Source organism: Gopherus evgoodei, chromosome 1, assembly GCF_007399415.2.
Source record: "Gopherus evgoodei ecotype Sinaloan lineage chromosome 1, rGopEvg1_v1.p, whole genome shotgun sequence".
Classification (NCBI taxonomy): Eukaryota; Metazoa; Chordata; order Testudines; family Testudinidae; genus Gopherus; species Gopherus evgoodei.
In genome coordinates, this window is record NC_044322.1 from 205,665,369 (window position 1) to 205,682,317 (window position 16,949).

Sequence of the window (16,949 nt, forward strand, 5' to 3'; positions counted from 1 at the left end):
TCAGCCATAACACCTCCCTGGACTAGTAAGGACTGCTGTGCTCTAGGTTAGGGCAGCTAACTTGCCCTGAGGAGAAGCCTTGCAATGTTTGCATCACTGATCTCCATTGGGGGTTATGTGAGGGAGGCAGCTGTTAGCTGTTGCATTAGAGAAGGGCTAGTGGAGGCTATCACGGCCTTGCCTTGGCTTACCATAGAGTTAGCTCAATTCTATTTAACTCACCCTCCAAACTCACTGCTCTTAGCCCTGCCCCTCATTCCTAGATCAGTAATACCTGATCCTGCACTTGTAGGTGCAGGAAATCCCGGGGGAGCGGGGGGGGGGAAGGAGGGAGCATTTATTCTGGCTGCATCCAGCTCCTGTGCTCCATGGATCTCTCAACACCGAGGGCTTTCCCCTGTGAATTTGTTGCAGTGACCCTTGGCTGGCCCCTTTGCTTTCCGAGTTGAGCAGTTCTGTGGTAAATAGCCCATTGGCTGGCCCACCCAGCCCTTTCCCCTCTTTATCCCTGTTTTACCCTTACTGGGGTGACCTGGAGCTGAGCTGGGCTGGGCTGTGATCTCACTGGGTCATCACGATGTCTGGGCCTATCCCTGTCCCTCTGACCCTGTATTTTCCCTTTCTCCTTCTCTGCCAGCACCTCAGGGTCTCGTGGACACATTCCCCTCTGCTAAAGCAGCAGCCTCTTGGAGGGGTTCACACAGAGGCCTTCACAGCGCCCCTCGGGAGCTGTTTTAAGGGTTGGGTGTCCCTCATTTCCCCATGATGTCAGCCTACACCAGCTCCACTCATTGATTAAACAATTGCTCCTTTGTGCCATTAGCTTCACCAGCTCCTTCTGGGTGCAGCCATTGGACTGGTCAGTGCCATTTCATCTCTGGCTGCAGAGGCTGCAGCTCTACTCACTGTAGCAATGTCCCTGTGTCACTGGTAATGAAGACTAAATATTAAAACACCTCATGCTAGAACCCAACAAATTTTATTGCAAATTGTCAGCATAAAATCCCAAACCAAGCCAATTAGCCTGCAAAATGTGGAGTCCTCAGGAGACTAAACTGTCCTTAGCCACAGCCAGAAAACAGGCAGGACCAAGGTGCCACCAGAGCCTGAGACCCTGTCGCGAGAGGAAGCTGGTGTTTGTGCGATAGACCCAGGTGATCCTAGCAGATGAACCCACTCAATGTTGCAGAGGAAGGCGAAAAACCTACAAGGTTTGTGCCAATCTGACCTGAAGGAAAAGTTCTTCAGACCCCAAATCTGGCCATCAGTTTAATGCTGAGCCTGTGAACAAAGATCACACACCTAATCCACATCTGGGCTCAGAAGGATTGTAGTTATTGTCTCAGACCATTGGTCCATTTGGGCTTGTGTCCTGCTTCCAGCTATGACTAGGATCTGATGCTTCAGAGGAAAGAGGGAAAAAACCCAGATAGTTCATTCAGTCAGTTGTGAATTGGGAGGGGTTGAAATCCTTCCTGACCCCAGCAGAAAATCAACTGAGGCTCTGAAGCATGAAACTAGATTCCCCTAATTATCTTACCAATGTGGATACAAATGTGAACATTGTGTGGAGAAAAATAAGGTGTAGACATGGGAGATAGAGGAAGGAGAGGGATGGGGGAAGATTGTATTGTCTCTGGGGAATGTTTGAGGGTTTGTCCTATTTACTCTGCGTATTCCTAAGGGCAGAGAAGTGGGTTATCCATGTTCTGTGAACTGCAATGCTGGTAAAAATACTGTATCTAGTTCTGTAAATATGCATTGTATTTGTACTTTAGAGAACCCAGATAAATCAAGTCCCTGCCACAAAAAACTCACAATACCAAATAGCACAAGATAAACACTCTGACTTCCTGCTCCTCTGTGAGCTGTGGATGCCGGGCAGGCTTTTCAAACTGCTCTGAGAGACTTTGAGACCTTTGCTAATGGTCTTTTGCTGCAGCACTCTGCCTTCCCTCCCCCTCTGTCTCTCTGTAGGTTAGCAACGCTTGCGTGTTGCGAGACCTATGGAGAGAAGTTGCATTATTACTGGAGCCCTGCTATGTTCCCTGTGATTGTGCAACTACAACCTTGACTGTAGAATGTGATTGTGATGTGCTCCCCCCGGTGTGCCACCTGGAACTGGGGGCACCACTAAGCTCTCTGATCTGCCAGCCTGGGCTCCTTCCCATACTGTGCTGGTGCGACAAGCTGCAAAGCCCTCCAAGCTTGTACTTTCACCAGCATTCACACAGGTAGGGGGACACCCAGCTGCAGTTACATGCTGGCTCTAACCACCAGCCTAGGACCCCAGAGCAGTACCGCCTTGCCCTGGTCAAATCTGGCCAGTATATGGGTTTAACACCTGGTCCGCGTCTCCCTCACTGTGAAGTTGACCATGCACACTTGTGGTAACCAAGCTGAGATTTTCCCCAGACATGCTCACTGGTTTGGATTAAAACATAAAATAAATTTATTAACTACAAAAGGATAGATTAGGTGATTATAAGTGATAGCAAACAGATCAAAGCAGATTACTTAGTAACTAAACAAAACCGCAAACTGAGACTAATATACTAGATAGGTAGGATATGAATTAGCAAATTCTCACTCTGAGTGATAAATAGGCTGGCAGATTCTTAAGGCACAAGCTGCCTTGGCTTTGCATCTTAGGTTTCCCAGGTTTTCGTACACAGGCTAGAAATCCCTCTAGCCTGGGACCACCACTTCCCCCCATTCAGTCTTTGTTCCTCTGGTGTTTCCAGGTGTGTTGTTACAGGGAAGTGAGGTCCTCCCATGATGTAATTTCCCTGCCTTTTGTATCTTCTTCCCCCTTGCTGGAAAGCTCTTTTGCTATGTCCTGGGTCAAACAGTTCCCATTGTGTAGTGCTATCTCTGAGAGGTTTCTATTGTACACACTTCCTAGGGTAATCCTTGTGCTTGTGTGCATTTCCTCAGTGAGCCATTAACATTGTTTGGCCTTTTTACTGTTGTACCTGCAAGGTTGCTTGTGGGTGTTTTCAACCTCACATGTTTCAGTAACACATGTAGCCAAACTTCACAGACAAATAGCACATACAATCCAACGAGATTTTTCACCTTCCTCTAAAGTGTGGGGCATGGGTCACTTGCTGATGGATTCTCTGCACCTTGAAGTCTTTAAACCACAATTTGAGGACTTCAGTAGCTCAGACATAGGTGAGGAGTTTGATACAGGAGTGGGTGGATGAGATTCTGTGGCCTGCGTTGTGCAGGAAGTCAAGACTACTTGATCATAATGGTCCCTTCTGACCTTAAAGTCTATGATTCTATGATTACTGTCTAGCAGATCAAGACTTTTAGAATGATACCTCACAAGGCATACTTTGTACAAAACATATCCTAATTACATGACAGTTGTGAATATTGGGGTGCCAGGGTGTCACAGTGACATTTTGCCTAAATTTCACCAAGTTCAGTGGTGCTACTGCAGAGGGCTTGTGTCACCTTGGTACAGTAGCCAGGGGTACAACATTGCATTTTCTGTCTGTGCTCTGTAGCTGGCCATTGCTTTCCAGCTTTCCCCACAAGGGAGTTAGTGGGATTATGGTGCTTACTCCCTGCTCTGTTCCAGGGAGCTAGGCAGCAGGAGGTATGGGAGACACAGAGGGAGTCCAACTTGCAGCCAGGGAATGAGGAATGGGGGGTAGGCTGTGGGAGAAGAATGCCTGGACAACAGTCATGCAGCCAAGACAAAGGAACCAGAGAGATGAGCCGCAAAATCCCTCTCCCTTTCTGAGCCAGGCCACTTGGAAACTATAGCAATAGCCAGATCCAGGACAAGTGGAATAGTGCCCCTGGAGAACATGGCAAGAGATAGATGCAGGGATGGGGCTGGGCCCCTGGAGGTCATGGGGACCCTGTTCATTACTGAAGATATTCATGGATGAAGTTTACAACCAGGAGTATTTTTTGACCCTGACCCTGAAAATACTCATGGACCAAAGGTCCCTCAGTGTATATTTCTTGCAGTGATTATTTCTGACACTGGATTTCTTTGCTCTGTTCTCCCAGCTGCCAAGTTCCTCTCCCTGACTTCACAGGTCTTGTCTGGTGCCTCTCTTGCTGGTTTATTCCAACTATTCTCAATATTAGTACATTCCCCCCATGTCTCAGCTAAGTGTTCGTCTCATTAGCTTCAAGACATTGCTCCTGATTCTGCCATCATGCAAGGCTGTGAGAAATCCCCATTCTCAATTATACGGTTCCCTGGAAGACAATTACAAGCAATGTCCTGTCCCCTCACACCCTTAGGACCCAATCCAAAATGCACCAGAGTCAACAGAAACACTTCCATTGACCTCAGTGAGCTTTGGATCAGACCCTTAGTTCCCAAACCAGTCTCATTTTCTCCCAAGCAGCATCATTTCAGCCAGTATAGGCTGAAGGGGGCCTGGAGCAAATTCCTGGATCTAAAGACCCCCAAGCTCTGTAGAGGTTTGGAATCTGAGCCAGGATCTGGCTTGGAATATCAGAGCTCTTCCTCCTCACAACCCATCCCCTGTAACAGATCAAACCCAAACCTGAGATCCAGACACTGGGGTCTTTGAAATCTAGATCTGAATTTAGCACCTCAGCCCTGTCTCTATTTATTTTATTACAGATACGTCAGTCAGTGACAGCTCAGGGAGACCTGGGAGCCTCCTCTTTCTGCCTTATACAAACAGGCAGAAGTAGTGAGCACAGAACAGTTAATAGGCAGCAGGTTTAAAACAAATAAAAGGAAGTTCTTCTTCACACAGCGCACAGTCAACTTGCGGAACTCCTTACCTGAGGAGGTTGTGAAGGCTAGGACTATAACAGGGTTTAAAAGAGAACTGGATAAATTCATGGTGGTTAAATCCATTAATGGCTATTAGCCAGGATGGGTAAGGAATGGTGTCCCTAGCCTGTTTGTCAGAGGGTGGAGATGAATGGCAGGAGAGAGATCACTTGATCATTACCTGTTAGGTTCACTCCCTCTGGGGCACCTGGCATTGGCCACTGTTGGTAGGCAGTTACTGGGCTAGATGGACCTTTGGTCTGACCCGGTACGGCTGTTCTTATGTTCTAACAATTGGGAATGGGCAGCCATCCCCATTAACCCATGCTAAGTACCGTCCTGAGAGTCGTTGCACTTACTTATTGGAAGATCAGGTTCTTTGCTGACAGCCCGCACCACCTTGCTCTGTTGTTATCACTGTATCAACTAGAGATAGGCCTGAACCAAAGTTTGGAACCCAGCACCCCATTCTTTGGGGTCAAAGTCTTGGTTGGGATCCAAATCTTTTTGCTCAGGCCCATCTCTATCAGTGACAGAACCCGGCTGGGAACGCCCTGGTAGAATTGAAAGAACTGACACTGAGGGGCAAGGACTGGCTCTGACAGAACATAGTGGAGAGATGAAGTCATCAGCATTGTGACTCCCATAATGATCTCACCCACTCTGATCTGCTGCTGACCAATGAGACCACTGTATTTCAACTGATCTCACAATCAGGATGTAGAGTTGTCAAGATTCCCTCCCCACTCTGAACTTTAGGGTACAGATGTGGGGACCTGCATGAAAGACCCCCTAAGCTTATTTACCAGCTGAGGTTAACAGTAAGCTGCCACCACCAGGCGTGTTCCAAATCTTAGGGGAGAGCCACTTGGAACTCTGCCTTTCCCCAAATATTTCCCAAGTCTCTAAACCCCACTTTCCTGGGCTGATTTGAGACTAATTTCTCTCCCCCTAAATCCTTACACCCTTTTCCTGGGTAGACTTGAGAGTATACCTTCACCAATTAGTCCTTGTGAACACAGATCCAAAACCTTGGATCTTAAAACAATGAAAAATCAATCAGGTTCTTAAAAGAAGAATTTTTATTAAAGAAAAAGGTGAAAGGAATACCTCTGCGAGATTAGAATGCAAGATAATCTCACAGACAAACAGATTCAAAACACGGAGGGTTTCCCTCTGGGCAAAATTTCAAAGTTATACAAAGAGCCCAATTTCATCCTCCCTCTATTTTGCAACAGAAATCACAAATAGAAAATAAAAGTAATCTAATACATTCCTTCTCTAAATACTCACTACCTTAGAGGAGTGGGATGGCTCCTTCTTTCTCTGTGTCCTGCAAAAAGCACACACCCTGCACAGACAAAAAACTTTTTTCTCCTTCCAGATTTTAAAGTATCTTGTCCCCTTATTGGTCCTTCTGGTCAGGTGTCAGCTAGATTATGTGAGCAATTAACCCTTAACGGTATGTTTATGACAAGAGTAGTAGGAGGAAATGAAGCAGTTCCCTTCCCTTCTTCTCCACTCCCTCTCCCTCTCCCAGGCTTGAGAGGCCCAGCTCCTCCTCATTGCCAAGTGGTGAAGTGAGAACTCACCAGGCAGGGACACGGGAAGAGGGAGCAGCAGGAGAAGCTGGTGTCTGGCTAGGGAGACCTTGGGGCTCCCAGCGTTTTCTGCCAGTGGGTGGAACAGGAACAGGGGCAGATGGGGTAGAAGAGATGCCCAGCTGGGAGTCCTATTACCTCCTCTCCTCACTCAGCTGGCTCCCCAAACCCTATTGGGAAGAGGGGGAAAGGGACAGACTCCTGACTGCCTTCCCTGCCCTGCAGGGGAGAGGGGATGAAGTAGAGCAGATCAATAATCTGTGACTGATAGAGACTCTGCTGAAATGTCCTGGTCTAAAATACAAGCACTGTAATGGAAAGTGTCACATTTCACCTGGTAGTATTCTGGCCCTGACTAATGGCCTGCTTGGCCGTTGCAGTAAGATAGAGCAGCTCTTGGGCTGAGAATACTTGGTGCCTATAGTGCTCGGGCCCTACTCTGCTTTCCCATTTCCTGCAATATGCCTCCTAAACCAGGAATGCAAAGGAGTCTGGCCTAGGGTGATTCCGCCAGCTCTATACCGACTAGGAAAGCTTCTTACACTGGAGATGTTCCCCAAGCAGGGACAGCTCTAGTTTTTTTGCCACCCCAAGTTCGACAGTCAGGCAGCCTTTGGAGGCTTGCTTGCAGGAGGTCTGCCGGTCCCTTTCCGCAGGCAAACCGCCAGATCGGTGGACCTCCCACATGCAAGCCGCTGAAGGCTCCCTGACTGGCACCCTCACAGGGACCAGCAGGGTGCCCCCCACAGCTTACTGCCCCAGGCACGCGCTTGGAGCGCTGGTGCCTGGAGCCACCGCTGCCCCCAAGGTGGGAGTGTCATAAACAGATAGTTAAGGGTTAATGTCTCTTTTACCTGTAAAGGGTTACAAGCAGTGAACCTGGACCACCTGACCAGATGACCAATCAGAAGACAAGATACTTTCAAATCTCAGTGGAGGGAAGTCTTTGTTTTGTGTTGTTTGTTTGTCTGTTGTTCTCTCTGGGTTCTGAGAGTAACCGGACATACCTACAGGCTCTCTAATTTTCTATTCAAATAGTAAGTACCAGGAGAAGGCGGTTTAGTCTTTTTGATTGTTTTCTTTATTTGCAAATGTGTATTTTGCTGGAATGATTTTAATGTGTATTTGTGCTGGGGGGGGAAGGCTCCTCTCTAGTGTCTATAAGCTGAAAGACCATGTAACATTTACCATCTAAATTACAGAGACAACTTTTACTTTTTTTCTTTCTTTTATTAAAAGCTTTTTCTTTTTAAGACCTGATTGATTTTTTCTCCTTGTTGAGGCTCAAGGGAATTGAGTCTGTATTCACCAGGGAATTGGTGGGAGACAGGGAGAGAGAAGGTGGAGGGGGAGGTGGAATCCCTCTGTTTTAGATTCACAGAGCTTGAATCTGTATTACCTCTTGGGGAGGGGAAAAGAGGAAGGGTAAAGGTACATTCCTCTCTGTTTTAAGATTCAAGGAGTTTGAATCACAGTGATCTTCCAGGGTAACCCAGGAAGGGAAAGCCTGGGAGAGGCAATGGTGGGGGAAAGGGTTTACTTTCCTTGTGTAAGATCCAGGGGGTCTGGGTCTTGGGGTCCTCTGAGAAGGTTTTGGGGGGACCAGAGTGTACCAGGCACTGCAAGTCCTGGTTGGTGGCAGCACTACAAGATCTAAGCTGGTAATTAAGCTTAAGGGTATTCATGCTGGTACCCCATCTTTTGGATGCTAAGGTTCAGAGTGGGGGTTATACCATGCAATGGTGGCAGCAGCGTGTGGGATAGATAGAATCCAAAAGCCAGTAGGATTATTATTTTTTCTTCTTTTTCTTCTTTTCTTTTCTTCTTTTTCTTTTCTCTCCGCTAGCTGTTTATAAGCAAGAGAAGAGGGGGTTTTAAAAAAGCAAGTCTGCAGGGTTTTTTTTCTTTCTTCCTTCTGAGTACTCTGAAGGCAGACATTAAGTTTAATGAGGGTCTTTTGTTAAACAAAGCAGGCTTAAGCTGTGAACAGCAGAGACCAGCAAAACATATTTGCAAATCAAAGAGTTTCTTTTTTTTTTACTCTATCAGGAAAGGCTAGTTCAAAAGTGTTAAAAAAGACACTGTTGCTAAGCAACCCTAGGAAGGCAACAAAGAAGCAGGATTTCAGGCAGTAAACACCAGAGGGCGCCCCAACACAAGAAACCAGGAACCATGACTACCAAGGACGCACTGAAACAGGAACGGGCAAGACTGAATGCAGAGAAACAATTTAAAGACGCAGACCACAAGCGAGACATGCAAAAGAAACTACAAGAACTAGAAATAAAACAAAAAGAGATGGAACTGAGAGAAAAAGAAATGGAGCTGAGAGAAAGAGAGAGAGTCTGCCCTCAGGAGAGAGCTGGAGATAAAAGAAAGAGAGAGGGAAGAGAGAGAAAAAGACAAAGAGGCAGCCCACAGAAGACAGATAGAACTCCAGAGGGAGGCCCACCAGCAGACCCTGGAATTAGAACAGGCTAAGCAGAAAAACACAGCCGATCCTAGCAACCCTTCACCAGTTATTGTTCTGCATCCCAAGAAATTTCCCACCTACAAGGCAGGTGATGAAACTGAGGCCTTCCTAGAAAATTTTGAAAGGACCTGCCATGGGTACAGCGTCCCTGAAGACCAGTACATGATAGAACTGAGGCCACAGCTCAGTGGACCCTTAGCAGAGGTGGCAGCTGACATGCCTAAGGAAAACATGAACAATTATAAACTTTTTCAAACCAAGGCCAGACTCAGAATGGGGCTAACACCTGAGCATGCCCGTCGGCAGTTCAGAGCCCTAAGATGGAAACCAGATGTGTCATTCCCCCGATACGTCTACCACATTGGAAAGAATTATGAAGCCTGGATATCAGGAACCAAGGTTAACAATATGGACGAGCTGCACCTCCTAATACAAATGGAGCAGTTCTTAGAGGGTGTCCCTGAGGAAATAGAAAGGTACATCCTAGATGGGAAACCCAAAACTGTAACCGAGGCAGGGGAGATTGGAGCCAAATGGGTGGAAGTAACAGAAAAGAAATAAGCTACTGTCAAGGGGAGCGAATACAACAGGGGGCACACTGACAATAAACCCTACAACCGAGGACAACCCAAGACCCCACCTACAACCCAAGGAAAGCCGCAGACTCCCTAGTCTCCCTCCTCACCAGTCTCCCACCTTGGCCCAGTGACCAGGCAGCTGGGCGATGCTTTAAGTGTAATGAACTAGGACATATAAAGGCCAACTGCCCCAAGAACCCCAACCGAGTGCAGTTCATTACACCGCCATCACACCAACGATCCCCAGGCCCAGATGCCTCTCAAATACCCTTGGAGCGAAGGGAAATTTTGAGAGTGGGCAGAAAGAAAGTTATTGCATGGAGAGACATGGGGGCACAAGTGTCAGCTATCCACCAATCCTTGGTGGACCCCAAATTCATCAATCCAAAGGCCCAAGTGACAATTTTCCCCTTCATGTCACAAGCTGTAGACTTGCCTGCAGCTGAATTGCCTGTCCAGTACAAAGGCTGGTCAGGAATGTGGACTTTTGCAGTCCATGACAATTATTCCATCCCCATGCTACTGGAGGAAGATTTGGCCAACCAGGTAAAGCAGGCCAAGAGGGTGGGAATGGTTACCCGCAGCCAAGCCAGGCAAGCGTCCAGACCCATCCCTGTTCCTGAGCCGTCCACAGGGGCCCCGTCTGTGTTGCCAGAGACCCAGACAGAGGTATTGGATCCGGATCCCCTACCAACGACTGAATCAGCCACAGTGCCTCCAGTCCCAAACCAGGAACTGGAAAAGCAACCAGCACCAGAACTATTGCCAGCACTGACACCAGCGTTTGCAAACCCATCTTCGACCCCAACGCCAGAGGGTGCCAGTGAGCCTGAACTGGCAGAAACAGCAAACAACCATACTCAAGAGGCTCAGCCAGAGCCTGAAATACCACCTGGTGCACCAGCGGAGAGCGGTTCACCAGCAACTAAAACAACCCCATCACCTACATCGCTTCCAGAGGGACCAAGCCCAAGTCCACAGTCTAAGGAAGAACTGGTGTCTCCAGCCTCAAGGGAACAGTTCCAGACTGAGCAGGAAGCAGATGACAGCCTTCAGAAAGCTTGGGCGGCGGCACGGAGCACTCCACCGCCTCTCAGCTCTTCTAACTGATCCCAGTTTGTTGTAGAAGAAGGACTTTTATACAAGGAGACTCTTTCTGGTGGACACCAGGAAGACTAGCATCCGCAAAAAAAGTTGGTGGTTCCAACTAAGTACCGGGAAAAGCTCTTAAGCTTAGCCCATGATCATCCCAGTGGCCATGCTGGGGTAAACAGAACCAAAGACCGGTTGGGGAAGTCCTTCCGCTGGGAGGGGATGGGCAAGGACATTGCCAAGTATGTCCGGTCTTGTGAGGTGTGCCAAAGAGTGGGAAAGCCCCAAGACCAGGTCAAGGCCCCTCTCCAGCCACTCCCCATAACTGAGGTCCCATTTCAGCGAGTAGCTGTGGATATTCTGGGTCCTTTCCCAAAAAAGACCCCCAGAGGAAAGCAGTACATACTGACTTTCGTGGACTTTGCTACCCGATGGCCGAAAGCAGTAGCTCTAGGCAACACCAGGGCTAAAGCTGTGTGCCAGGCCCTAACAGACATTTTTGCCAGGGTAGGTTGGCCCTCCGACATTCTTACAGATTCAGGATCTAATTTCCTGGCAGGGACCATGAAAGAACTGTGGGAAACTCATGGGGTGAATCACTTGGTTGCCACCCCGTACCACCATCAAACCAATGGCCTGGTGGAGAGGTTAATGGAACTTTGGGGGCCATGATACGTAAATTCGTCAATGAACACTCCAGTGACTGGGACCTAGTGTTGCAGCAGTTGCTTTTTGCCTATAGGGCTCTACCACATCCCAGTTTAGGGTTTTCACCATTTGAACTTGTGTATGGCCACAAGGTTAAGGGGCCATTACAGTTGGTGAAGCAGCAATGGGAGGGGTTTACGCCTTCTCCAGGAACTAACATTCTAGATTTTGTAAGCAACCTACAAAACACCCTCCAACACTCTTTAGCCCTTGCTAAAGAAAACCTAAAGGATGCTCAGGAAGAGCAAAAGGCCTGGTATGATAGACATACCAGGGAGCATTCCTTCAAGGTAGGAGACCAGGTTATTGTCTTGAAGGCGCAACAGGCCCATAAAATGGAATCATCATGGGAAGGGCCATTCACAGTCCAGGAGCGCCTGGGAGCTGTTAACTACCTCATAGCATTTCCCAATTCCTCCCTAAAGCCCAGAGTGTACCATGTTAATTCTCTCAAGCCCTTTTATTCCAGAAACTTACAGGTTTGTCAGTTTACAGCCCAGGGAGGACATGACGCTGAGTGGCCTGAAGGTGTCTACTATGAAGGAAGAAGTGATGGGGGCGTGGAAGAGGTGAACCTCTCCACAGCCCTGGAACATCTGCAGAGACAACAGATCAAGGAGCTGTGCACTAGCTTTGCCCCATTGTTCTCAGCCACCCCAGGATGGACTGAACGAGCATACCACTCCATTGACACAGGTAATGCTCACCCAATCAGAACCCCACCCTACCGGGTGTCTCCTCATGCCCAAGCTGCTATAGAACGGGAGATCCAGAACATGCTACAGATGGGTATAATCCGCTCATCTACCAGTGCATGGGCATCTCCAGTGGTTCTGGTACCCAAACCAGATGGGGAAATACGCTTTTGCGTGGACTACCGTAAGCTAAATGCGGTAACTCGTCCAGACAACTATCCAATGCCACGTACCGATGAGCTATTGGAGAAGTTGGGACGGGCCCAGTTCATATCTACAATAGACTTAACCAAGGGGTACTGGCAAGTACCGCTAGATGAACCTGCCATGGAGAGGTCAGCATTCATCACCCATGCAGGGGTGTATGAATTTAATGTCCTTCCTTTCGGGCTGCGAAATGCACCCGCCACCTTCCAAAGGCTGGTAGATGGTCTACTAGCAGGACTGGGCAAATATGCAGTTACCTACCCTCGATGATGTGGCCATTTTTTTAGATTCATGGCCCAAACACCTGGAAAAAGTCTTTGAGTGCATCAGGCAGGCCGGACTAACTGTTAAGGCCAAAAAGTGTCAAATAGGCCAAAACAGAGTGACTTACCTGGGACAGCAGGTGGGTCGAGGAACCATAAACCTCCTACAGGCCAAGGTGGATGCTATCCGAAAGTGACCAGTCCCAAAGTCAAAGAAACAGGTCCAATCCTTCTTAGGCTTGGCCGGGTATTACAGGCGATTTGTACCACACTACAGCCAAATTGCTGCCCCACTGACCGACCTGACCAAAAAGACCCAGCCGAATGCAGTTAAGTGGACTGATGAGTATGAGAAGGCCTTTAGCCAGCTTAAGGCGATGCTCATGTCTGACCCTGTGCTAAGGGCTCCGGACTTTGACAAACCATTCCTAGTAACCACAGATGCATCTGAGTGTGGTGTAGGAGCAGTTCTCATGTAGGAAGGACCGGATCACAACTTCCATCCTGTCCTGTTTCTCAGCAAGAAACTGTCTGAGAGGGAAAGCCACTGGTCAATCAGTGAAAAGGAATGCTACGCCATTGTGTACGCTTTGAAAAAGATACGCCCATACGTTTGGGGACGGCAGTTCCAGCTACAAACTGACTATACTGCGCTAAAGTGGCTTCATACTGCCAAGGGAAACAACAAAAAACAGCTTCGACGGAGTTTAGCTCTCCAAGATTTTGATTTTAAAATTCAATACATTTCAGGAGCTTCTAACAAAGTGGCTGATGCACTCTGTCATGAAAGTTTCCCAGAATCCACTGGTTAAAAATTGTCCTTAAAACGTAGAAAGTCTTGTAGTTTACATACTTAGTAGTATATATAAAGGTGCATGTGTTGTATTAATCTGTTTATTCTAAAGTTATAGGAAGAAATCACTGCCAGTGAGGTTCCCCACTGTCTGCGATTTGGGGGGCATGTCATAAACAGATAGTTAAGGGTTAATGTCTCTTTTACCTGTAAATGGTTACAAGCAGTGAACCTGGATCATCTGACCAGAGGACCAATCAGAAGACAAGATACTTTCAAATCTCGGTGGAGGGAAGTCTTTGTTTTGTGTTGTTTGTTTGTCTGTTGTTCTCTCTGGGTTCTGAGAGTAACCGGACATACCTACAGGCTCTCTAATTTTCTATTCAAATAGTAAGTACCAGGAGAAGGCGGTTTAGTCTTTTTGATTGTTTTCTTTATTTGCAAATGTGTATTTTGCTGGAATGATTTTAATGTGTATTTGTGCTGGGGGGAAGGCTCCTCTCTAGTGTCTATAAGCTGAAAGACCCTGTAACATTTACCATCTAAATTACAGAGACAACTTTTACTTTTTTTCTTTCTTTTATTAAAAGCTTTTTCTTTTTAAGACCTGATTGATTTTTTCTCCTTGTTGAGGCTCAAGGGAATTGAGTCTGTACTCACCAGGGAATTGGTGGGAGACAGGGAGAGAGAAGGGAGGAGGGGGAGGTGGAATCCCTCTGTTTTAGATTCACAGAGCTTGAATCTGTATTACCTCTTGGGGAGGGGAAAAGAGGAAGGGTAAAGGTACATTCCTCTCTGTTTTAAGATTCAAGGAGTTTGATTCACAGTGATCTTCCAGAGTAACCCAGGAAGGGAAAGCCTGGGAGAGGCAATGGTGGTGGAAAGGGTTTACTTTCCTTGTGTAAGATCCAGGGGGTCTGGGTCTTGGGATCCTCTGAGAAGGTTTGGGGGGGACCAGAGTGTACCAGGCACTGCAAGTCCTGGTTGATGGCAGCACTACAAGATCTAAGCTGGTAAATAAGCTTAGGGGGATTCATGCTGGTACCCCATCTTTTGGACGCTAAGGTTCAGAGTGGAGGTTATACCATGACAGGGAGATTCACTGCCCTTGAGCAAAAGAGAATCAGGCCTACGTCCTGGACTAAGCAGTCGCAGAAAGAAGTCTTGATGACACACGTTCATAAGCACCTGCTGTAAGGTTACACCAGAAAGGGTAGCACAGCCTAGTGTCACTTCTGTTTGCTCCATTAGATCTGCAGAATATTAATAACAAACTCTGAAGCATTGTTTTTCACTGAAATGATCAAACACTTGTCTGAACAATAGAGAATTTCCTCTCCAGCCTAGGGAAATATCCGTACGAATAGTCATAAATAGTTTTGTGTGGCCACATGGTTCCACATGCTGCATACTGGGAAATACCCTGAGAAAAGCTCACAGAAAGTAACAGACAAAACTAGTACTCCTGTTCTTTTTGCGGATACAGACTATAAGTATCTCCTGTCTGTGTGTTCCATTCTATGCATCCGAAGAAGTGAGCTTTAGCTCATGAAAGCTCATGCTGAAATAAATTTGTTAGTCTCTAAGGTGCCACAAGTACTCCTGTTCTTTTTGCGGATACAGACTAACATGACTGCTACTCTGAAACCAGACAAAACTCAGTCTCTTTGTTGTGGAAAGGTGCTGCCACAAGCATGACTGCTGCTATGACAAGGCAGAACGGGAAGGCTGCAACCCCAAGATGCTGAGATACGAATGGACTTGTGAACACAGTGCTGTGGTGTGTGGTAAGGAAATTATTCCACTTTCCTTGTATGTTTTAGATTTATTCCATTCCCTTTACTTTAGGGGCCACTTCTATTTAAATTTGTTTTGCTTGGGCCCTGCAAATGGAGCAGGAACATTTAAAAAACATCATGATTCTCTCTCCGTGACCTCGACTCCTTCCAAACTCTTTTAATCCCTTCCCTCCAGATCTTCACCTATGGAGAGACTATCTTGATGTAGCTAGTCAAGTTCAACCCCAAATGTAGGAGGTGGGGGTAGTAGCTACATCCATGCAGATAAAACTACCTGTGCCTTGTCTCAACTTTGATTTGAGTTTGGGTTAGCTATCTTAGTGTAAAAACACACCTATTTTTTGCTATGAAAGAATAGCCATAGTGTGGCTGTGAGGCACAGCCGGAAGTGCACTAAACACAGGTATGAATGTTGTGTGAGGATGCACTGATTCATGGTCCCTACAGTCACACCACAAACATGAGTTACATAGAACTGAGCTAACTCTATGGTAAACCAAGACAAGGCTGTGACAGCCTCCGCTAGCCCTTCTCTAATGCAGCAGCTAACAGCTGCCTCCCTCACATAACCTCCAATGGAGATTAGTGATGCAAACACTGCATGGCTTCTCCTTTGGGCAAGTCAGCTGCCCTAACCTAGAGCACAGCAGTCCTTACTAGTCCAGGGAGGTGTTATGGCTGACTCAATACAAATAAAAGGGAAGAATGATTTAATGCCAGGAAATGCTGGAGAGATTTAGCTGAACGCTGGAAATGGAAATTGAGAGAGAGAGAGTGCCAAGCCAAACTGCTCTAAGCACAATAAACTGAAGATGCTGGGCATGCTACAGAGAGAACTTGGGAGGGGAGGGCAAGGCAAAAATAGAAAATTCTGAGGTGGGGCTCCCTCAGTCACTTCTGTTGGTGTGGCACTCTGGATAACCGAGTCATTGGAACCCAAGAGTGAGAGAACCCAAGCATGAGAACAACTCTGTAGCCTGGTGGGCTTAGCATTCACCCAGGATGCAGGAAACCTAGGCTTCCTATTCCAAGTGCTCATTAAGTATTTATCTACAGTGGAAAAGTTTCAGCAGCAGAGACTGAGGGAACACCCACCTCCAACACAATAGTGCAGTAGTTAGAGCATTCATGTGAGAAGTTTCAAATCCCTTCGCCTCATCAGATGGAAGGGAGACATAAACTGAGGGTCTCCCAGATCTCAGGTGGGTGCCCTAACCAGAGGGCTAAAAGCTATGAGGAAGCTGCTTCCCATCCCCACTTCTTGCAAAAAATGCCTTGTGTGTCCACCTCCAAAGAGGGTTCACAGCTGAGAGCGGCTGGCAGAGATAGGTGTCGATCTACACGAGATGGGCTTAGACAGCTTGTGGATCACATTTTAGGGCACCTATTTCTCTACATCCGTTGTACTGGGAGCCTGGGTGCCTTACTCAGGCTTTGGAGATTGCAATGTGTTCCTGTGATTTTCTAGGTGCCTAAAGGTTTGCTGATATGAACTGGGTGTCACAGCACCTGCATACCTTTGTGATTCTAGGCCTAAGTTTTTACTGAGTTATATTCTGTACTCTGCAAAGCCAGGAGAGTCTGGAAGAGGAAGCAGGGTTCCACTCCTCCTTGAGCACCAACAGTGGAATTGCTTAACTAAGTTCCAATCAGTTATGCCCATGCAAACCTGTCAAAAATAAAGGGCCTGTACAGGGGGCCACTGAAAGTCTAATTTGGCCTGCAGATCCTTTATGACTGGTGGGCTGCATCTGGCCCTTCAGACATTTTAATCTGGCCCTCAAGCTCCCGCCAGGGAGCGGGGTTGAGGGCTTACCCCACTCCATGTATGCTGTGGCTCTGTGCAGCTCCCGGAAGCAGCGGCATGTCCCCCCTCCAGCTCCTATGCATAGGGGCAGCCATGGGTGTCCAATGCTGCCCCCGCCCCAAGCACCATGCCTGCAGCTCGCATTGGACAGGA

General features: G+C 47.4%; 1 protein-coding gene across 1 annotated transcript in view; it reads left to right on the forward strand.

Annotated features, from left to right (window-relative positions):
- Positions 1 to 16,949, forward strand: part of LOC115634957 (phospholipase A2-like) — a 36,624-nt gene that overhangs the window by 16,976 nt on the left and 2,699 nt on the right. Inside the window, exon 3 of the mRNA XM_030533060.1 lies at positions 14,871 to 14,977. Within this exon, the coding sequence (XP_030388920.1) occupies positions 14,871 to 14,977 (107 nt within the window). The remainder of the gene's footprint in view (positions 1 to 14,870; positions 14,978 to 16,949) is intronic.